The sequence below is a fragment of the Neophocaena asiaeorientalis genome, unplaced genomic scaffold (genome assembly GCF_003031525.2).
Source record: "Neophocaena asiaeorientalis asiaeorientalis breed wild unplaced genomic scaffold, Neophocaena_asiaeorientalis_V1.1 scaffold37, whole genome shotgun sequence".
NCBI lineage: Eukaryota > Metazoa > Chordata > Mammalia > Artiodactyla > Phocoenidae > Neophocaena > Neophocaena asiaeorientalis.
Window position 1 is genome coordinate 767,941 of NW_020174269.1, and position 22,711 is coordinate 790,651.

Consider the following 22,711-nt stretch of genomic DNA (forward strand, 5'->3'; position numbering starts at 1 on the left):
CACACACACATATATATATATATATATATATATATATATATATAAAATTTTTGTATTCCTTACATTTTTTATCAACCAGTTTTTGTCTTTTAATGTGTTCAAAATTTGGGGTCAACCGTATCTGTGCTTTTATTGTGAGTTATTTGAATGTAATGTCCTGCATGGTATTTATTGTTAACTTGTGTGTCAGTCCTGTGGCATGGGGTGGAAGAAGGGTACAATGTTTTTCCGTTCTGGGCTCCAGCAAGGATATTTTAAGTGGGAAGTTTGAAGAAGAAGAAAAACACTGTTCTTACCCTTCAAGATTTTATAGTCTGATTGGGGACATGAAACTTTCATACATGAAACAATGAAATCAAGAGCATATGATTAAGTGCCAGAGCATAGAGAGAAAGACACAAGAACTAAGGGAACTAAGAGAAGAGAAGATGCTGGAAGGATCACAGAAGGCTTCATGGAGGACAGGCAGGGGCTTACTTTTGATCTGCAGAAAGAAAATGATTACAGTTGGTGGAGAAGATAAAAGAGGGAAGATGAAACACAGACAAGAATAATCATTAAGACAACAAGGTCCTATTGTATAGCACAGGGAACTATATTCAATATCCTGAGATAAACCATAATGGAAAAGAATATGAAAAAGAATATAAATATGTATAACTGAATCACTTTGCTGTATAGCAGAAATTACCACAACGTTGTAAATCAAATATACTTCAATTTAAAAAAAAGAATAATCATTAAGAATTATAACTCTTTGAATAAAATAAGAATATATAAATCCTTGTTGATATAAATCAATAAATAAGTAGGGAGAGTGGAAAGCTCTTCCTTCTAGCACACTAACAATAAGTATGAAAGGAATGATGCAGTTAGAAAAATAATCCATGGGTGCTAAAGCTAGTGATGTCCTCTCTCTCTTTAATAATCCTTCCCACTCTGTCATGAGCCTCTACAGCCTCAAAAAGCCCAGTGACTGACCTCAAGCCTTCCCATATCCCAGTGCTTCCAGGTACTCGCATCCAATAAAAATATTTGAGCATACCCACTAAAATATGTGTATTTCTTTATTCCCACATGACGTATAAATATGTATTACTATATTAGCAGAGCTCATAAAACACACAAAAACAACTGGAAATGAATTAAATGTTGTAAATAATTCTTACTTTATTGATTGTGCAGAAAGGTTTCTGAATTTTAAAAATTTATTGTGTAGAAAAGCTTTTGAATATTAAGCTTATTAATATTTTAGCAAGGGCTATGTAATATTTTCTATTACTAAAATATATATGTCGGATTAATGTTGGTAAAACAGCGATTTGAAGGTCTAATTTCTTGGTGTGTTTTCTTTTGTGATGGTTTGAATGGCTGTGATAGCTGAAGAAGCTATCTGTCAGTGATACAAAGATGTAAGTGGGAGAAGTGCCCCCTCTTGGCTGTACTCTCTGTATCTTGATGCCACTTCTTCCATACCCATCACCACCTACCAAAAGGTTTTTACTGAAATTTGACTATTAATGTTTCACGTTCTCTTGTCCATCAGCTGTTATAAGTTAATTGGGAGGTATTGCATTTTACATTTTAAAAAATGGGTGCAAACCCACTGAAACTCCTCATTTGGGAAAATGTTAAATGGGTTTAAACTTAACTTTAAATTTATCTCTTGCATGTATGAGAGTTTTTTCTAGGTGATACATAACATTTTGGCCAGAAAAATCTAAAAATGATACCAACATTTCCAAACACCCCTTCTCAAAATGGTTTCTTTCCAACAGGACTATTTTCCAAAAATTATTTTTCACTTATTGTGAGCATCACCTTGACTTCGAAGGAATAAACTACATCTATTGTTTTGTATGTATCTACTACATAGAATGACTGGCAGCCACTTCCATCACTACAAAGATCACCAAACTGGGGACACTTGTCTTTTTGTAAAAGAAAAACTTTTTTTACAACTCTTTTGATTATTGTTCCGGGATAACCAACAAACCTCTGTGTAGTACAACACTCTCAAGGTCATTCCCTCTCCCTTTCATCACAAATAATATTATTTAAAGCCTTGTTTCTATAAAATCGATCTTAACATTGATATCCTATAGCATGTGATCTGCAATATGTCATGACAGATCAAGACAAAAGAAAGAATGGGGACGCTCCCATTGTGGAGCACCAACCTCTCCCTTAGGCAACATTGGTATCATACACAATACGTCACCCACATCAAAGGTGAGGGCTATTTATAAAGATTAGTAAAGCTAATGTCTTTCTTATATTTTTAGATAAAAATAAACAGAGGGCTTCCCTGGTGGCGCAGTGGTTGAGAGTCCGCCAGCCGATGCAGCGGACACGGGTTCGTGCTCCAGTCCAGGAGGATCCCACATGCCGCGGAGCGGCTGGGCCCGTGAGCCATGGCCGCTGAGCCTGTGCGTCCGGAGCCTGTGCTCCGCAACGGGAGAGGCCACAACAGTGAGAGGCCCGCATACCGCAAAAAAAAAAATTAATAAAAAAATAAAATAAAATAAACAGAAAGGTCTAACATTATCTTCCTACACCCCAAATGCATAATCTTGCATGTTTAGTCCTCAGCCCTCCAAAACAACCACTTTGACACCATTCCCAGGGGCAACCTCTCCTGGGGACCCCATATGCCAAAACTGCTTCTTTGTCCATTCTCTCCCCTTTCCTTCCATCCTACAAGAAATGTTCTATATTAGCAGTATTATTGGGGCTGACAAAACAGTCTCGTTAAAATCCAGCAAAACCTCAAGACTGTTGGACTTGTGATTCCATTTTGAATATTCACATTGCAAGCTGTGCCCTCCTCCCCAGCGCATCTGATTCCTGCATGTCCCAGAAATGTTTAGCCTTGAGCACATGTTATTCTCCAGTGAGACTGCCTTTATTTCTGTAGTCTACGCCTTCAGCTGGCCCCCCAAAACGTCCACATTCTCATATCTGCTCCAAAATTTCTCTGTTAAAAAATGAATGAAGAAAATGTGACATGTATATATATATAATGGAATATTACTCAGCCATAAAAAAGAAGGAAATTCTGTCATTTGCAACAACATGGACGGAATTTGACAGCATTATGCTAAATAAAACAAGACAAAGAACTATAAATACCAAATACCATATGATCTCATTTACGTGAGGAATCTAAAAACAAACAAACAAAACAATGGAACTCAGAGATACAGAGAACAGATCGATGGTTGCTAGAGGCAGGGGTGGTGAGGGGGTGAAATGGGTGGAGGGGGTCGAAAGGCACAAACTTCCAGTTATAAGATAAAGAAGTCCTGGGGATGGAACGTACAGCATGGTGACTACAGTTAACAATACTGTATTGTATATTTGAAAGTTGCTAAGAGAGTACATCTTAAAACTTCCCATCACAAGAAAAAAATTTTGTATCTACGTGTGGTAATGGATGTTAACCAGATTTATTGTGATCCTTTTGCAATATATACAAGTATCAAATCATTATGTTCTTCACCTGAAACTATTATGTCAATTATAGCTCAAAAAAATTCTAATCTGTGGCAGTTCTTCAGGATGCTCTTTGGTGGGAGACCCCCTTGTTTGCAAGAAATCCTCTAATCAGCTTCCTAGGGCAATCCAGTTTTCTTTTCCTTTATTTGTAGGGGCCCAAATAACCTGGCTTCTGATACCTGACTCCATCTTGAACTCACCCTGCATGAATCTTATTTTGTGAACCAGAGCCTACTACTTCGTTCACAAAGCAGAAAAATGCCTTTTCCACTCATTCTGGTATCTCTCTGCTTAAGGGGAAATTAGTTTGCACAGTTAACTTTTAAGAAGAAGCCATCATCTTAAAAACTTTGCCCACTTTTCTTAAAAGATCTTAAGCTAAGGATATGTTGCTTTATTGTTATTATTATTATTCATAGGATGTTTAAGAAGTAATATTCAGGGATTCTAGTTATTCTAGTAACTAAATTGGAGGTTACATCAAGTCAATCCACCATAAATGAACAAAAAAGTAATTAAAATATTAAAGTGTACACCCTCCTTAATAATCCGGAAGTGTTAAAAGGGCGTAAGCCCTCCCTCTCAGGAGATTCCCATTCGGCAAAATTTCCCTCTGCTTACATGCTCTTCCCTGGAGAGCCTCATGGCCCCCTTGCTCCCTCACTCCTGCCCAGTCTCTGCTCAAGCGTCACCTTTTCGAAGTAGCCTCCAGGCTCCTCCACCCCCATCATTCTTCATCCCTTCACCCCGCTCCACTCTGCTGGCACCGATTACTCTAGAGCATCATTTGTGTTTTCTTCCATCTGCCCCACCAGAATGTGGCTCCATGAGGGCAGGGGCTTTGTTTTGCACACTGCTGTGTCCTCACCTCCTAGAACAGTGCTGGCCTGACACAATATAGGCTCTTCATAAATATTTGTTGAAAGACTGACCGAATGTCCACCAAAAAGAAGTCATAGGAGAGCTGTGGCAGAAATGCAGGCTTTCTATTCCATGATAAAAGGAAATCTGCATAGAAAGTCTAGTTCAGGGAGGGGAGAAGAGCCAGAAGGGTCAGTAGCTTCCTGGGCCCCTCTCTCCAGGTAGCAGGAAGCAAGCTGAGGGAGAACTGCTGACACAAGAGACAAATGTGCCTATGGAGACTCAGAAAAGACACTCAGCGAGGACCAGGTAGCTGGGCCTCCCTCCCAGACTGAGAAGTGAGAGGGCTGGCAGGAGAAGAAAGAAGAGAAGCAGGGCTTGATGCCGTTTTTCTAGAAGTCTCCATCCAATTGGTGGGTGTGGTCTGACTATGTGACCACAGGGACTCTGGGGTGAACTGGGCTTAAGTCTGGGCATCAATCTCTCTGAAGCTCAGCTGGAGGCAGGAGATCCAACTCTATCCCTTACCGTGAGCACGTTCTGGGTGTCAAAAGGCCCCTAAAAGCAGGGTTCCCTCTTGTCTCAGTAGTGGAAAGCTAATGATGGAAAGGGATGACGAGCAGAAGCTAACACTGCCCAACTTGTTTTTAAATTGAAGCATAGTTGATTTACAATGTTATGTTAGCTTCTGGTATACAGCAAAATGATTCTGTTATACATATATATATATTGTTTTTCATATTCGTTTCCATTATGGTTTATTACAGGATACTGAATATAGTTCCCTGTGCTATACAGTAGGACCTCGTTGTTCATCCCAACTCTTCCTCCAAACAAAAATGGCACCTGCAGTCATAAAATCTTCCTCTCCCATCTTAGCTGACTTCAGAAATAATTGGTTTGGCAGTATGAAAGCAGTGTCAATCACCTCATTTACCTGAGCAGCTTTCGATGTAAGCCCAATTATTATACAGCACTGGAACAATTATGCATACCATTAAATAGGCGAGATTGACTTGGTCGTGTGTTTCATTTAATACAACATGAAAGCTGTGTTGCACGTTCTCAGCCCTCATAGTTAAGTCCTCATGAAGCCAAGCTGCTGTCTCACAGCACTAACTTAAAATCATAAATCAATAAACATAAAAGGATCACTAAAGCCAGGTGAGGGGATATAGGTAAAGGTCTCAGGCCTGTATTCAGGATCGCCCAGCCACTATCCTTTGGTACAAAAGCTAACATTTACTAACCACTTACCATAATAACTTTACACATATTAATTCAATCTTCATCACAACCCTATTAGGTAGGTACTATTAATATTCCCATTTTACACATCAGGAACTAGAAACTTAAGTAAGTTGCCAGAAGTGGAAAATGACAGAGTCAGGATTTGAATCCAGAGTCATATGTTCAAGATGATCTTCTCATGATTACCAACGTCATACATGTTGATCACCCACTTAAAGTATACCAACTAAACTGCAATTGCACCTTCCAACGCTACGGAAAGGGAACTTGCTCTAAAGAGCTCTCAGTGGGGAGCTGTGAATGGGAAAAAAAATCAATTGCACAAGTGACCGTTCAGTGCATATGACGGTGTTGAGATCGTTTTCTTACTGCGTGCCAGGTAGATCCAGCAGTGAGCTCCGATTTCTCCAGGAGGACCACATCTTTCATGCCTGCTTTGGCCAAGTGATAAGCCAGACTCACACCAACGCAGCCACCTCCAATTATCACTGTTTCTGCCCTGTCTTTCCATCTTGTTTCTGCACGTGAGGGTGGGTTTTCTTCTCTGGAAGACATTGTTTTTAATAGTAGCTTTACTAGGCTATGATAGTTATAGTTTTTGTGGGGTTTTTTCTGACTAGTGTGATTCTCCTTATTTAAGTACTTAACATCTAGTGCCTGGGAGAGTTACATGTGCTGACAATCCTTTGGGAGCCTCAATCTGACTTAGGCAACCTGGTTGGGGGAGGGAGGAGGAGGCATTTGAACCCCATTCCCCTAATTCTGACCCACTGTAGATACTTAATAGAGCTAAAGAATTGAACAGATGACTTTTCTCAAAGAAATCTAGAGAATAATTTTTCTCAGTCTACTTTAAAAACACACTGATAAACATTTTATTCCATAAAAAAACCCATAATAATCATGAAGTCCATTATCTATAAATCTTGGATCACCTCCTCCCTCCAATGTTTTCCAGGCTGAAGAGAGCTAGATGGAGTACAACGCTCTTCCTCGCTCAACGTCCTCTCACCGTGTACCTGCTTCTCTAATTATAAATATTGCTCGGTGGCTTTATATATTGATTTGCATGTCTGTCTTCCTAGCTAGATCATGAGCTTCTCCAAGACGCATTGTAAAAAGCAAGGTATAAGTAAGTCAAAGAAGACCATATATACACCTGCGTTTGCCTCCCCATACAGAAGACGCTGCTAACAGTTGACTGGGGAAGGGAATGGGGATAGGAGAGTCTTTGCACCAGGAACCCTTTGATATTCTCACTTTGAACGGTTGTGCGTAGAAAAGAACACCCATAATTCGAGAAGAAAGCCGAATGCCCACTTCTCGGGGTCGGAAGCACCCCTAACCCGGAGACCGCCTCAGCCCTGCGCTCGCACCCCGCAGCTGCCCAGCCGCGGGCCTCCGCGCAGACCCGGCCCCACTCACCCTTCGCGGCCGCAGACGTAAAGTAGGCGGCCGGGAGAGCCCCGCAGCGGGAAGCCCCGCAGCTGCCGCGCTCCCAGGCAGAACATGCCGAGGTCGAGACCATAGGGCGAGGGCGCAGGTACCTACTCCCAAGCCAGCAGACATCAGGGGAGGTGGGAGGCGGTGGGACCCTCCCCCCGGCGAGGGGCGGGCTTCTGGCTCCGTGAGCTGCCCGCCACTCAGCGCCCGCCACAGCCGCTGCGCGATGGCGATGGCCGGAAGCCCCGGAGCCAAGAAGGTGAGTTTCGGGGAAACCGGGAGGTACTCAGCCCTCCTGGCCGCGGGGCTTCACCTCAGCCCCTAATCAAGCTCTGCGGTCTGGGCGAGGCACCTGGACGGCTCTGAGCCTCGGTTTACCCGCTCGCGAGTCGCTCGGACGACTGTAGTGCCTAGGTGTCAGGATGAGATAACAATATTGGGTAGCATTTATGGAGCCTTGACTCGCTGCCCTGCACTGCGCGAGTGCTTCATGCAAATTATCTCCTCTTCACGTTTATTCCCATTTTACAGGTGAGGAAACTGTAGGCTCAGAGTCCGAGACCCTAGCTCAGGGTCACCGATCTAGTCCAGGTGGAGCAGGGGTTTGAAGTCCAGCCATCGGACTCAGGCCGCGCTCACATTTCCTGCCCTCCGCCCGCCCGCACCTACAGCTCTTCGACTCAATGGCCCCAGTGCTCGTGCCCCTCGTGTGTTTGGGAAGGGCCGTTGCCTGGTCTCCCAAGCCTCGGACTGGCCTGAAACCGGTCCCGGGCATGGACACCCCTAGACCCGCGGCGGGGATGGAGGGTGGGGTTCGCGGAGCCAGGGGTGGGGCCTCCGCCTCATCTCACTCCGTAGTCCGAGTCTCTGGGCTCCCATTTCCCGATCTGCTCGCCAGCTGTCGCCCTGTTCTCCCATTTTTACGCTGGATGTGTGTGTGGTGGGGAGAAGGCGTGACAAAACAAAATTAGGAAAAGGGCATGAACTTGGACGCGGGACATCTCCAAACTCCTCGAGGCAACCCATCTGTGCTCCCTAATTCAGAAGAGAGGGTGGGGAAGGAAGGGGGGATGTGCACCACCGTTTTACTTAGTAATACTAAAAAGATAGGAACAACCAAGATGCCCTGCAATAGTGGGCTCCGTAAATAAAGTGCATCCATTTAATAAGTTATTAGGCAGCCAATTAAAAAGCTAAGTATGGGAACAGGCAAAGTGCTTTGCAATGTTAAGTTACAAAAGGAGATATATCACAGACTGATCCCAACTACATAAAAATATTTATACACACGCTGCAAGGAAGGACACAGTAATGGTAGTAGTTCCATAAGATGTGGAATATACGTTTAAAAAACTTAACAAAAAAACATATTCTGGTTATGTTTTTCTGATTATAAAGGTAAAACATGGGCATTGAGGCAAATGAGCATGATAGAAAAAAAAAAGAAGCAAAGAACATTGTGTTGACTTCTTTCTCTGAACTTTCTCTAATACTATGTTCACTTTTACAGTTCATTTTTTTTAAGGTTTTTTAAAAATATGCTCTCCCTGTTCTATTTTTCCTGGCCTCTGCTCTTTGCAACACCAAGATTATCATATGAGAATCCATGTTAATGTGTACCTGGGAGTTAAGACGTTAGTGGGGCAGAGCTAACCTCACCTCTCTGCTCAGCTAACAGGTGCATTTTAAGAATTCATTTAACTGCTACAGAGGACACCTCCAATTGCTTCTTTAATCCAAAAGAGCAGTCCTGGTGGCAAGTTCAGGCAGATGGACCTCTGGCAGCTTCCTGCCATAGGGTGAAGTTGGTCTACTCCTCTGTGTATGAATAGAGGTGCCCTGAAGCCAGATCTTAAATCCAAGAGGTCTAGATACTGTTAATTGCAAAAAGAGGGCATAAACGCCTCTCAGAGATCACCATCAGATCCAAGGCAGAGTCACTGCCACACTGAAAGGGAAGATGGAATGAAAATATAAATATACTGCGAATAATTTCCAGTGCTCTTTATTTTACACAGTCCTGTCATTCTAGAGCTGGCTTTAGATCATACAGGTGTAGCAGTTAACTGAGGTGGTAAGTCTAGCGGTGAAGGAGGGGCTAAAAGATGCTCTGAATTCAAATATTGATAGTTTAGTTATTTTGCTAATGGCTGTTTAGAAAACTGGCAAAATTTTAAATGTTGGACAAACATCTAGATAACAGACCAAAATGCATTACATTTACTTGCTATCATGAAGGCAACAGTCAAAATTTGCACTGTCATTTTCTTAAAATCCTAGCTAATTTTCTATTAAAGAGTATCATCTCTTTCCTCCTTGTCAGGACCAAGTTTATAGCATATGTGAGGTTTGTGCCATTTTCAAAACAGTCCTGTCTGTCTGCTAACTCTTGGCATATTTTATTAAGGGCCTACTCTTTGTTAGGTGCTGTATGAGGTGACAGAGCCTCAAGCATCTTACAGCTCTGGTTAACAGAGCTGGGCTCCATTCCACTTCCCTCCACAGGAAAATGGAGATGTGGTGGAGATAGTGGCCTGGTACTTAGCCTCAGGGCAACCACTTCCAATGTACCTTCCTGGGCTGCAGATATGACTGGTTAGAAGGGGCAGTGGGAACCTTTCCTCCCCCATTCATGCACTGCTCTGTGTCCAGCTGTAGGCAGGGCTGAGAGGAACTGGCTGGTATTTTCAACAAAAGGCTGTATCTTCAACGAATGCAGTCTATACAAGAGGGATAGGGATCCCCATGGGGGTGTTTGCAGTTTTTATAAATCACAGGGAAGTTCTTTCTGAAAAAATGACACTTGACCAAAGACCTGAAGAAAATCAGAGGGCGAGCCATTCAGGTATCTGGGGAAGCACTTTGTAGACAATGGAAACCATAGCTTTGGATAACTGCTCTGGATGCAACCTTATATTCAGATTATGGGTGGGCTGACTCGAAAGGTGGTAAATAGAGACTAGGTTAGGAATTTAGAAGGTCTGATGTCTGCTTTTTCACTTACTGAGCTCTATGATCTTGAGCAATTCACTTAGCCTCTCTGAACCTCAGTTTCCTCATCTATAAAGTGGGAATAAAAACTATCCGCCTTGCCTAGCTCCCAAAGTTGTTAAGAGTACCAAATGATAACGTGTCCGTGAACATGCTGGAAAATGTAGGGTATAATTATAAAATGTTGTGTCCAATAGGATTATGTCCAGTGGTTCACACACAAAAGAGGTTTATTTTTCTCACCTAACGAGAGGTCTAGCGGACGGTCACCGTCCACGGCGTCTGCAGCTACTCCAAGATGTCATTAAGACACCAGGCTGCGGGTATCAGCCTGCGTGTGGCTTTCAGTGGCATGGCTGCAAGATGATGGCTATACCTCCAGGGCTTAAGCTGACATTCCAGACAGGACAGAGAAAAAGGGACAAGAGGGAAGGGAGTGGGCATCTGTATCAGGAAAGCAAAACTTTTCTAGAAATCTTCAGCAGACTTTCACTTATTTCCCATTGGCCACCACTGTGTCACATGGCCACCCCACTCAGCAAAGGAGCCTGAGGATTTTTTTTTTTTTAAGTTGGGGACATTGTCTCCCCAAACAAAATATATTAGCAAAGAAGAGGAGAAAAAAATGCACATTAGGTGGCTAGCAGTGTCTGCCACAAACATCTTGAAAAACCAAAATAACCATTATGGCATCAGCACTTTAACTACAATTTGACTCAGATTAAATTGTATTTGAGAAAAAATAGTCACAGAACTTTGCACAAAACAAGTACCTGGATTGTCCAATAATAGAGTATTCTCAATCTTTCTGAAATACTATTAGGCACGGATGATTTCAACAGAACTGGAGCTGTGAGAGCATTGTACCACCTTTCCTAAAATTAGAGACTGCTTTTAGGAAAAAAAAAAAAGAGGGGTCTTATGTGATTTTTCTTTCTCTTCTTCAGGGCATTTTGGAACGTCTGGATAGTGGGGAGGTTGTGGTTGGAGACGGCAGCTTTCTCATAACTCTGGAGAAGAGGGGCTACGTGAAGGCCGGGCTCTGGACTTCAGAAGCCGTAGTAGAACATCCAAATGCAGGTCGGTGCCAGCATCACCCCTGAGTGTTTATCTGGGTGACATTTTGCTTAAATCTGACTGAGAGAAGATAAATAAAAGCGAGCATTTTCTTTCTTTTTAAAATAAATTTATTTATTTTAGTTATTTATTTATTTTTGTCTGCACTGGGTCTTCATTGCTGTGTGCGGGCTTTCTCTAGTTGCGGTGAGCGGGGGCTACTCTTTGTTGTGGTGCGTGGGCTTCTCATTGTGGTGGCTTCTCTTGTTGCAGAGCACGGGCTCTAGGCGCACAGGCTTCAGTAGTTGTGGCATGCAGGCTCAGTAGTTGTGGCTCGTGGGCTCAGTAGTTGTGGCTCATGGGCTTCATTGCTCCTCGGCATGTGGGATCTTCCCAGACCAGGGATTGAACCTGTGACCCCTGCATTGGCAGATGGATTCTTAACCACTGCACCACCAGGGAAGTTCCGTGAGCATTTTCTAGGGACTGTTTCACTTGCCCAAACTGCCAAGATGTGGACAGTGGCAGTACACAAGCTGAAGAAAGGGCTTCTCTCTCCTTCCCTCCCTCCTCTACACACACACACACACACACACACACACACAAACACACACACACACACTTGCATCTTCATATTCAGGGAGTGCTAAAATATACATACCAATATTTGTTCCATGAATACTTACCTTGTATATTCAAGAGTTTCCTTAACATAGTAAAACTGTTATTGCTTCAGATTCATCCTTCTGGCTAATTTGCATACGATATTAAAACAGTACATTTGGTAGGGACGATTAATGGTAACCACCAGCTTAACAGAATATAGACAAATAGCAAATATAGATTTGCAAATATAGATATATATAGCAAATATAAATTTGCTGTTCTAAATGAAAGTGGGAAATAAAGCCAAAGAAGATATGGGTGAAACGGGATACAAGTTGGGAATGGAACTTTTGATTCACTCTGATTTTATTCATATATACACAGTGTGTCAGACAAACATGGGGTCATGTCTAGGTCCTTCTACTGACCAGCTGAGTGACCTTGAACAAGTCATTTGACCTCTGAGGATCAGTTTCTTCATCTGTCACATGGGGGCATGACATGGACTGGCTGTGAGGACTTGTGAACTAACCCACATGAAATGCCCATATAAGTACCCAATGGCCATGATTACTGTTTCATCAGACACCCAGAGTTATATGGTAGGACAGAGTTTTGTCTTTCTGGTGTTAGCAGGAAGATTTCATCTGACCCAAGAAGAACTCATTCTTAATTTTAGAAAATCTTTGCTCAACCAGGAAGAAAGTGTTGAAATAGCAAGGATAAAGACTGAGTTGGGGAGGAGATGAAGGGAGAGAGAGGAAGGAGTTTCTGATGGGCCAAGGAAAACTCCCTGACTGCGTTTCCCCAGCTGCTTGCTATTGAATACACTTGATAGGGGCGCCACCCATATGCATTCTGCCCACTGTGAGAATTCCCTCATCCTGCTTTGAGGGCCCCCCAGTGCTGACTGTAAGTAGACGAGCTACATCCTTCATGACACTGGCAAATGAATAAACCCTCTCTAGACCAAGAGACCAAGGGACAGTTGGCCAACTGGGCCTTAGTGTCTGCATGTGACTGCACCAGGCCATGGGGCCCACTGGCAGGTCAACATGAGGCTACTCTAAACAGCCCCCATTTGGTATGGGCTCTGCCTTGCCCCTAAATTCTGCTGACCTGAATCTGAATTTCTTTATAAGTACCAGGTTTGAAATTGTGTATGATTGAAAGAGATGTGAGTGGATGAGCTGCCGCTGAAAATGATAGCTTCTGTGATTTTTACTTTTTTAATTTCAATGGAAAAAACAACTCCTTTGTAGTTCGTCAGCTTCACATGGAATTCTTGAGAGCGGGATCAAATGTCATGCAGACTTTCACCTTTTCTGCCAGTGAGGACAAAATGGAAAGTCAGGTAAACGATAATGGGGCAGGTGGGAGTGGGGAGGGGCGGGGAGAGGGATCATCTATAATAAAAATAACCTCTTGATGGGAATCCATGGAATTGACCTGATGTGTTACTACACTTTATTACAAAAAAAATAAAATATTTTTTAAAAAAATAATAAAATTTTTTTCCTCCACATAAAATATCTATCCAGTAATTAATCATGATGTAAACATATAGGTACTAAATAAATAAGCATTTTCTGTCTCTTTATCTAGGGGAGGGGGTAGGACTGGGAGAAAATATGCCATTAGAAGGGCATGACCATCCTTCTGTGATATGTTTTTGTAGGGAAAGAACACTTTATAGATGCTCTTGTTACCTTCTCATTTCACATTCTTCTCTTCTGACTTGTCCATGTTGAGACAGGGCGGTCCTAGGGAACACAGCACTAGCCTAGGAATGAGGAGAATTGGGTTTTATACCCAACTTTGCCACCTATTGGTTGTGTGACTTTGTGTTAGACACTTAAAGACGTGGAGAACTGGTTTACTCTGCCAAATGGAGATAACTGATGCTTACTTACATGCATAGGGTTGTTGAGAAAAGTGGGTAAGGATGTGGAAGTATTGTGAGATATTCTGCAAATATAAAGTATTAATACTTGTCAACGTTAATGCCCATTTATTCATTCAACCAACCAACATTTATTGAGTACCTGTTATAGTCCATTCTCTATGCTAGATACAAAGATGATACAAAGGCAAAGACACTATTCTGAAGTGGCTCACAGTCAAGTATGGGAGACAAACAAATGAGCATTTACTAAAATCCAGTGTGGTAAGTACAATATGAACATACAAGCTCACTGGGAGTAGAGATGATACCCAACTCTGCCGGTCTTCTCGAATTGCATTTTAAACCAGTGACTTGTGCTCATTGCCCCCTTTGATATCTATTATAGCTCACCTTTAAAATGCCAGGCTCACCATGTGTACTCTTGCTGTCTAACCTCAGTGGGAAGCTGTAAACACCGCTGCCTGTGACCTTGCCAGAGAAGTAGCCAACAAAGGTGATGCTTTGGTAGCAGGGGGGATCTGCCAGACATCATTGTACAAACACCACAAGGATGAAGCTAGAATTAAAAAACTTTTTCGACAACAGCTAGAGGTTTTTACCAGGAAAAATGTGGACTTCCTGATTGCAGAGGTAAGCCTAACATTAAAGGGGCAGGGCTGGAAGGGGCTGTGGGAGGGGAGGATAGAGGCTGTCCGGGAGTAAAGCCTAGAGGGTAGGCGGCTGCTCAGGCCTCACCATTAACACTTAGTGCCAAGTAGTAGTTTCCTTGCTCTCCTCCATCCCTGCCTTGCTCACTCCCATCTCTCTGCTTTCACTAAAGCTATAACATCTGAGCAATATTTTGAAGTTAGAATCAATAAGCGTTGTCACTGACTGGATATGAAGGCCCGGAATATCCTCTTTCTCCCATCTCCCTATTTCCCATCATGATTGCTACCATCTAGAGTCAAGGCCTCAACCCAGCTCTTCACCCCCAACAAGGACAATAGCCTCCCAACTGCTAGTTCCCCAATCGCCCTACTGAACTTACTGAAAACCTTGCTATGTCAACCTTCCCAAGGCTTAGGGCTACCCAAGCCTGGCTAACCCACCAGGAAAAAATAATCTACAGAAATGAACACAAACTCTGCCCTATATGTTCTCCAGATGGATGAGAACACAAGTTTGTTTTTTAAGAACCTCTCTTTTGACTTTCTCTGCCATTCCTCACACACTGCTTCTGCAGAATCTAAGTCAAAAAGGAAGAAACAGGGAGATTTCTGCTAGCTTTTCTCCACTTACTTAAATTAAGTTCAGCTTTTCAATTGTGGCACTTATGGGGTTTCCTGGGAAGCACCCCTGCAAATGGCCTGGGTTTACCAGACAAGGTGTCCTGTCTACCATTGGCAAAGACACTCAGTAGCTACATCTCCCTTCTCTATGCCTCGATGTTCTCATCTGGGGAACTAATCATATTTCCCTTCTTACTTTATGGAGCACTTTAGAATATTGAACTAGAAGTGAATATAAAAGTATTTTGAATTGTAAAGCATGATAAACAATTATTCTGCAGAGATCACCCAAGTTCCATAAAAAATGAGTCCAAAATTTATTAGCAAAACTTTTGTTCCTTCAAAAGTATGATTTTAAATACTCAGTTATTTTAAAACCTTTTTTTAGTATGATATCTGAATGAAAACCTATATGTTATTGTTAAAGGAATTAAAATATTTACTCAGAAAAGTATTCTGTAGTCAGTCTGATAGAGACACATTTCTTAGCACATTTTATCACATATATTTGGTAATTTTTATAACTGTTTTTGTAACATTTGCGGTCTACCACTCAAAATCTGCTTTATATTTGGACCAATAGAAGAACATGAAATTTCTCTTAGTATTTTGAACATGCTGAAGAAGCTGTGTGGGCTGTGGAAGTCTTAAAAGAAGCCAGAAAACCCGTGGCAGCCACCATGTGCATAGGCCCAGAGGGAGACATGCATGGTATAACACCTGGAGAATGTGCTGTGAAGCTGGTGAAGGCAGGTAATGTGGACCCATGATATGATAAGCAGTTCAGTTATTGTTTATGAAGTGTTTCTTAACATTGGGAGAGCAGTTCAGAAATAAAAACATTAATCGGAATCTATCTCTTTATCTGTAAAACTTAAGAGGTGGAGGGGGACAGCTAATTTCTAAGACACCTTCCACCTATTAAAAAAGAAAATAAAGATATTTGTGTCTGTTTTTGTGCCAGTACCATACTGTTTTTATGACTGTAGCTTTGTGGTATAGTCTGAAGTCAGGGAGCAAGATTCCTTCAGCTCTGTTCCTCTTTCTCAAGATTGTTTTGGCTATTCAGGGTCTTTTGTGTTTTCATACAAATTTTAAAATTATTTGTTCTAGTTCTCTGAAAAATGCCATTGGTAGTTTGGTAGGGATTGCACTGAATCTATAGATTGCCTTGGGTAGTATGGTCATTTAAAAATATTGATTCTTCCAATCCAAGAAAACTGTATATCTTTCCATCTGTTCGTGTTGTCTTCAATTTCTTTCATCGGTGTCTTATAGTTTTTGGAGTACAGGTCCTTTGCCTCCTTAGGTGGGTTTATTCCTAGGTATTTTATTCTTTTTGATGCAATGGTAAATGCAATTGTTTCCTTAATTTCTTTTTCTGATGTTTTGTTGTTAGTGTATAGAAACGAAGTCAGACAAAGACAAATATCATATCACTTATATGTGGAATCTAATAAAATGATACAAATGAACTTATTTACCAAACAGAAATAGACTCACAGACACAGAAAACAAACTTATGGTTCCCAAAGGGAAACAGGGAGGGGGGAGGGGAAAATTAGGAGTTTGGGATTAAAAGATACACACTCCTATATATAAAATAGATAAACAACAACGACCTACTGTATAGCACAGGGAACTATACTCAATATCTTGTAATAACCTATAATGAAAAATTATCTGAAAAAGTATATATGTATAACTGAATCACTTGACTGTACATCTGAAACTAACGCAACATTGTAAATCAACTATACTTCAATTTTAAAAAATAAACAAGTAAATAAATTTTGAAACAAGTAAATAAATGTATTTCTTTGCATAGGGGCTTCAATCGTTGGTGTGAACTGCCGATTTGGGCCCTGCACCAGCCTGAAGACAATGAGACTCATGAAGGAAGGCCTATGGGCTGCAGGGCTGAAAGCACACTTGATGGTGCAGCCCCTGGGGTTCCACATGCCCGACTGTGGCAAAGGAGGGTTTGTGGATCTCCCTGAATATCCCTTCGGTAAGCTCAGGCACATATTAGAGACCTTGTGGTTTCTTGTTGTGACAAAACGGAAATGGCTATAATGAACAACTACAGTACAGACTTACGATACGAGACTGTATAAGACAAAGACTTTCAGTGTTAACCAAAAATTAGCTATCTGAGGAATTCACACTCTAAAATTTATAGTTTCTTCATTGAAAAAAGAAAATACCCCTTGAGCATCAATTGTTTGAATATAGAGATGGTAACAGAAGTGCCATAACTATTGTATTACAGCACTGGAGCCCAGAGTTGCAACCAGATGGGATATTCAAAAATATGCCAGAGAGGCCTACAACCTGGGGGTCAGGTACATAGGTGGGTGCTGTGGATTTGAGCCCTACCACATCAGGGCGATTGCAGAGGAGCTGGCCCCGGAAAGGGGATTTTTGCCTCCGTCTTCTGACAAACATGGCAGCTGGGGAAGTGGTCTCAACACGCACACCAAACCCTGGATTAGAGCCAGGTAGGAATTTTTTAATTAACTTACTGTTCTCCTGTAATCTCATTTTATTTATTGTTAGCTTTATGCATGCACATGGTAATACAAATTCAAAAGTGTAGAAGTATACAAAATGAAAGGTAAAAGCCGCCCATTTCTGACACCCATCCCCTTCCAGGGGTAACCTGTTTGCCATTTATGTTTTGAAGTCTTATTTCTCTATTTCTTGTTTTCTCAATTTTAAGTGGTAATTACCCTTTATGAAAGCTGAGGGATTTAAATCACATCATCTTCCCCCTTGCCCTGATCTCCTTTTCACAAATTTGACTTATTACATTTTTGCTTGTTCTGCTGGCGATCTTTACAAGTTTGAATTTCATATTTAACTACTTGTTTTTTAATCCCTCAATATGAGGCAGTATCTCTTGATTCCACTCTCTGTAAAATAAGAATTGCCTTCCTCCATTTCTCTCTACTTTTCCTCCCTCATCTACCTCTTGGTTTCTTTAAGGTATACAACTACTTTTACATCATCAAGGTTTATAACCAAACACAGTATAAGCAAACACAGTGGCAATTCAGTAATTAAGTGTTCAATTCCATGTGGAATCAAGACTTGGAACATGTTTCAAACTGAAAACCTCGTTTTTTCCAGTTTCAATATTCAGGAAACCAGGGAAGGCCCGTCTGATCTTTCTCTTTCTCTGTCTTATGCTTCCAACCTTCCCTTCCCATATTGCTGATCATGGTTTCTGACCTCTTCAGATTCAAAGAGAGAAGAGAGCAGGTGGAAAAGGGAGTAAACTTGTATTGCTTAATTGACACCCTATTAGGAAGACCACATTCTCTGGGCCTGGCAGACCCTCATGAGTGTATTTACAGTTCTTCAGAGGCTGCCACTGGAAACTTTTGTCTGTATTTCTCATGCCACAGGCGTTGCATTTTTCTCTGAAAATTTTTCTCTGCTTTGCCCTCAGATCCCAACTTTCTCAGCAGGTCACTATAGATATACACTATTTGGGGGAGTCTCATTTTCCTTCCTGGTGTTTCTCTTGAGCCTGATTTTAAATATGCCCAGGCTGGCTCCCTCTCTCCTATTAGGCTCAAAACTGGCTAGAAGACTTTTCATCTTTCCTTTAAGGAGACACACTGAGAGTGTGGTCTGATCCCAATTTAACCACACTATCTTCACTCACAAAATAGCTGACCTGTTGGTCTCTGTGATCTAGATTTTCCAGTGTAGAGTCAAGTGAGTCATCTGACTGGCTCTTAGGCAACTACTTTGAAACTTCTGCAGAGTGTCTGTCTTGCTTTAATACCTGATATCTATCGTATCTTGTGCCACCAATAAAATTTCCAATCTAATATCCTGGTACCCTGATCACTATTTTCTAAACATTATTCACTACAGAACCAAGAGAAAGAGAAATAAACCTATTTTACAAAACCTGAGCCCCTTGAGAACGTTCCAAGCATCAAGGTCAAATTGATTCTCTCCTCTTAGATTTCATCCATAGTCCAAACTCAGGCCATACTTTAATTTGTTTCATAGTTGGATTTTCTTTGTACAATGTTTGGTTTTATAGGAGTTTCTAATTAACTCTTTTTTATTGTTGAAAGAAGAATAATAGACCTTCACCTTCTCTAAGGTCTTCCAATATCTAAATTATACTGTTTGTTACAATTACTTTATTATTGAAGATATTTTTCTGGGGGCTCCTTGAATTACTGTTCTGTTTTGAATCATTCTCTCTCTCTCTCTGTCTCATCTGTCAATCTTTTCCATCTTTTAGAAACTAACCACAATTTCTGCTCTTCTCTAATCAGAGCTGTTATGTCTTTAATCCATTTTGTACTTCTTTATCCATTTCAGTAGAATTTAGAACAGTCTTCATTTTTGAACATTTAGGACAATGTTCCTAATGTAAATTAATTTAGATTGTAGAAGTAGGCAAGAAATCATTTAGGCAAACATTTCTTCTGGGAGGTATGGATATTTATCCAGGAAGATTTTTTTTATAGGTCTCATGCTTAGGAAAAAAAGTACTAAATAGAAATATAGGGACTTCCCTAGTGGCATGGTGGTTAAGAATCCTCCTGCCAACGCAGGGAACACAGGTTTGATCCCTGGACTGGGAAGATCCCACATGCCGCAGAGCAGCTAAGCCCGTGCACCACAACTACTGAGCCCACGCGCTCTAGGGCCCATGTGCTGCAACTACTGAGCCTGCGCACCTAGAGCCTGTGCTGCACAACAAGAGAAGCCACCACAATGAGAAGCCTGTGCACCGCAACGAAGTGTAGCCCCCGCTCACCGCAACTAGAGAAAGCCCGCACACAGCAACGAAGACCCAACGCAGCCAAAAAATAAGTTAACTAATTAAATAAAATTACTTAAAAAAAAGAAATATAATTAAAAGGTGAGGAAAGTGTACTTTGATGATGATTAAAATAGTTCAGATAAGTGAGAAATGGCTTTTTTTAAATAAACACTGTCTAGGGATCCTTAAAATTCATTAGCAATTTCAAATAAAACATTATTCTATAGAATAAAGCCAGACATTCCTTGTACTCCCAAACATACTGATGTTCACAAAAATTTGTGATTACCCAGAAACCTGTAGACACCCCAGATTTCTGACATTTTCATCATCCAAAAATATTGGTTTATTCATTGTTTCATAGGTAAAATGGAGAAAGCTATAAAAATACATTTAACAAAAAGGTCTGTGACCAGGAACCTTTGTGTTCTTTCTTTGTCTAAAAACAAGGCACAAATACTGACAAATTAATTTGTATTCTGTTTTTGGTTACTTTTTGAAGAATTATACTTTGTCTCATTATGTTTAAAACTGGTTTCATATACTTGTCATTATGTTAAAATATTGAGTAGAGCTAGAAGGACCCTGCTAGAAATTTCCAAATGAATATAATTCACAAAAACATGTAGAATTCGAACATGTTGTCTTTTTCTGAAAGGTGGTATGAAACCCAGTGATTGTTATTGAGGATAGAAATGTAGAAAGACTCCTGGAATTAATGGATATGGGCATAGTTTTTCTGTCTGTATGTTGAAACTGAAATTCTACTTTAGCCTGATCATCCACCAAACTTATGAGTATTTAGCCAATATATATATAAAGTATTGGACTTATAAAATAGACATGAATCTTTTAATTGACTAACTATATATTTTTTAAAACACAGGGCTAGAAGGGAGTATTGGGAAAATCTGCTGCCGGCTTCAGGCAGACCTTTCTGTCCTTCATTGTCAAAGCCAGACGCCTAAGGAGTAATGAAAGAAAACACTGAAATAGCAGAATGGAAAGGAATCCCCCTCAAGCCCCATCTGGAACCCTTCCTCGCCTCTATCCTCAGGCCACCCTGATGTCTCCAGCTGCTGAACAGCTAATGTGCTGTCAATTCAACATAGGATGCGTATTGCATTCCTGCTGTGCTTAAGCTCCGAGCGGGATGCTGGGGGAGGTGCAAAGCTGATGCGAAAGGCTTGTCGAGTAATGCTGCAGGACGCGCTTTTGAAGGGAATCAAGAATAGTGAAACTTGTCTTTTAGGGTGAATTTGAGATCTTAAAATAATGAAGTCTGTGAGCAACAAACCCAGTGATTAATTACAGAGACTAAACTAGGTACAGAAGGAGGATAGAGCAGCATTCTAAACTAAAATGAAAGTAATGAGTCTGCCTTTCTTAAATGATTTGTATAATGACTCCAAAGACAATCCCAAAGGAAAAGATGCAAAAAATGTTTTAGGACTTTTTGAAATAATCATATAACCTTCTAAAGTGATTACTTTCAGAGATGATTTTACTTAAAGGTGTTAGGTCCCAGAATTTTAAAAATGTGTCTATATAATCACAAATAGCTAGATTATAAACTACCATGGACAAGGACAATGTGATATGCTTCTTATATTTTTCCTTAAAGTATTTATCATTGTGCCAGGCATACTAATAGATGCTCAATGAGATACTTATTTTAATTGTTTAAAATAAATAAAAATAGATAAACAGTTTTGGAAGACCTTTTGAAAAGTTAGAGTTCAAATCTATCTTGGTCTAATATTTTCTTGACTTATATTTGAGCTATTTGCTACATGCCAATTTCTCTCTATTTTTAAAACAATGTATCAATTTGTAACAATAAAATTAAAAATAATTTACCTTTTATAAAAGTGTTTGAATACTTTAAATTTTATGGACATTCTTTGGAATAGTAATAACAACAAGCATTTATTACTTATTATGTTCCAGGCTCTTGCTTCTCTCTCCCTCTCTCGCTCTCTCCTCTCTATCATATATATACATATATGACAAAAGCCAACCTACATTTATGAAACACACAGGTTTCATTTTGGGTTAGTAAGTGCAATGCTCAGAATAGAATGTTGATGAGATGGAAGTTGATAAAACTTCCAAGAGACAAACAGGTAACAAATAAAGTCCTTAAAAAATAGATTTCCTAGATTGAAAGATTCAAAATTTATATAGTAATGGATCACATTTTATTATAGATAATAATAAAAACATATTGGGGAAAAGTATTTCAAACTATTTGGTTCTAACTCCAATTTAATAATTATGCCCCAAAATAAAGTGAGAAAAGTATGCTCAGTCCTCCACTGTTATTGCCTTGGTCTGACAAGACTAGAAAATACATTTAGATAATTAAGAATAATGGAAAAGTGAAAATTATATTTTATGTAGATGAAATGGTTATATAGCTAGAAATCTCAAGAAGATCATCTGGAAAGCTCTTACAAACAACAGGAGAATTCAGTAAAGTAACTGGTTAAAAATTTTATATACAAAAGTCATTGCTTCTCTATATACACTTGACAATGATTTTGAAAGTATAGTGGAAATAAAGATCTATTTTATTTTTTCAGCAAAATGATTAAATATCTAGGAATAATATTACAAAACCTGTGTAAGAGCTGTTGAAGGAAAGTTGAGGATGCAAAGTAAGACGAATAAATCTACACACATGCTCATAAAGAGAAAGACGATATTTTAAGATACAAAGTTGTTCTAAATTGATTAATAAATGTAATATAATCCCAAGGGGAAAAAATCATGAGTATTGAGGGGAAATAGACATGCAAACCTCAAGTGCACATGGGGACGGAGGGTATATTCTAGGGGTTATGAGAAAATTAGATAAAGAGAGATAGTGAGGAAGGTGTGGCCTTGTCAGATAACCACTGGCAATATATATATATATATATAACATAGTAATTAAAGCCACTGGATACTTGTATTAAGAAAAAGTTCAGTGGAACATATATGTATATATATAAATGTTAATGTATGATAAAGAGGGTATTATTTCAG

At 40.3% G+C, this 22,711-nt stretch overlaps 2 protein-coding genes across 4 annotated transcripts in view; one reads left to right on the forward strand and one right to left on the reverse strand.

The window, feature by feature from the left end:
- Positions 1–7,162, reverse strand: part of DMGDH (dimethylglycine dehydrogenase) — a 61,602-nt gene extending 54,440 nt beyond the window's left edge. For all 3 annotated transcript variants that reach the window (XM_024755714.1, XM_024755712.1, XM_024755715.1), the window contains exons 1-2: positions 7,036–7,162; positions 5,980–6,154 (exon numbers count right to left, since the gene is read on the reverse strand). In XM_024755714.1, the coding sequence (XP_024611482.1) occupies positions 5,980–6,154; positions 7,036–7,121 (261 nt within the window). In that variant the 5' untranslated portion in view covers positions 7,122–7,162. The remainder of the gene's footprint in view (positions 1–5,979; positions 6,155–7,035) is intronic.
- Positions 7,163–7,270: 108 nt separating this feature from the next.
- BHMT2 (betaine--homocysteine S-methyltransferase 2) lies at positions 7,271–21,547 on the forward strand. Its single transcript, XM_024755716.1, has 8 exons — positions 7,271–7,312; positions 10,992–11,124; positions 12,969–13,060; positions 14,051–14,242; positions 15,489–15,636; positions 16,712–16,894; positions 17,156–17,384; positions 20,568–21,547. The coding sequence occupies exons 1-8, from the start codon at positions 7,280–7,282 to the stop codon at positions 20,647–20,649; spliced, it is 1,092 nt and encodes a 363-aa protein (XP_024611484.1). The 5' UTR covers positions 7,271–7,279; the 3' UTR covers positions 20,650–21,547.
- Positions 21,548–22,711: the final 1,164 nt, after the last annotated feature.

Bases quoted from the DNA above. Each gene is read 5' to 3' on its own strand.
- BHMT2 (XM_024755716.1), top strand. From the start codon at position 7,280: ATGGCGATGGCCGGAAGCCCCGGAGCCAAGAAG. The intron at 11,125-12,968 runs GTCGGTGCCAGC...ACTCCTTTGTAG, and splicing joins AGTAGAACATCCAAATGCAG to TTCGTCAGCTTCACATGGAA. The intron at 17,385-20,567 runs GTAGGAATTTTT...TTTAAAACACAG, and splicing joins AAACCCTGGATTAGAGCCAG to GGCTAGAAGGGAGTATTGGG.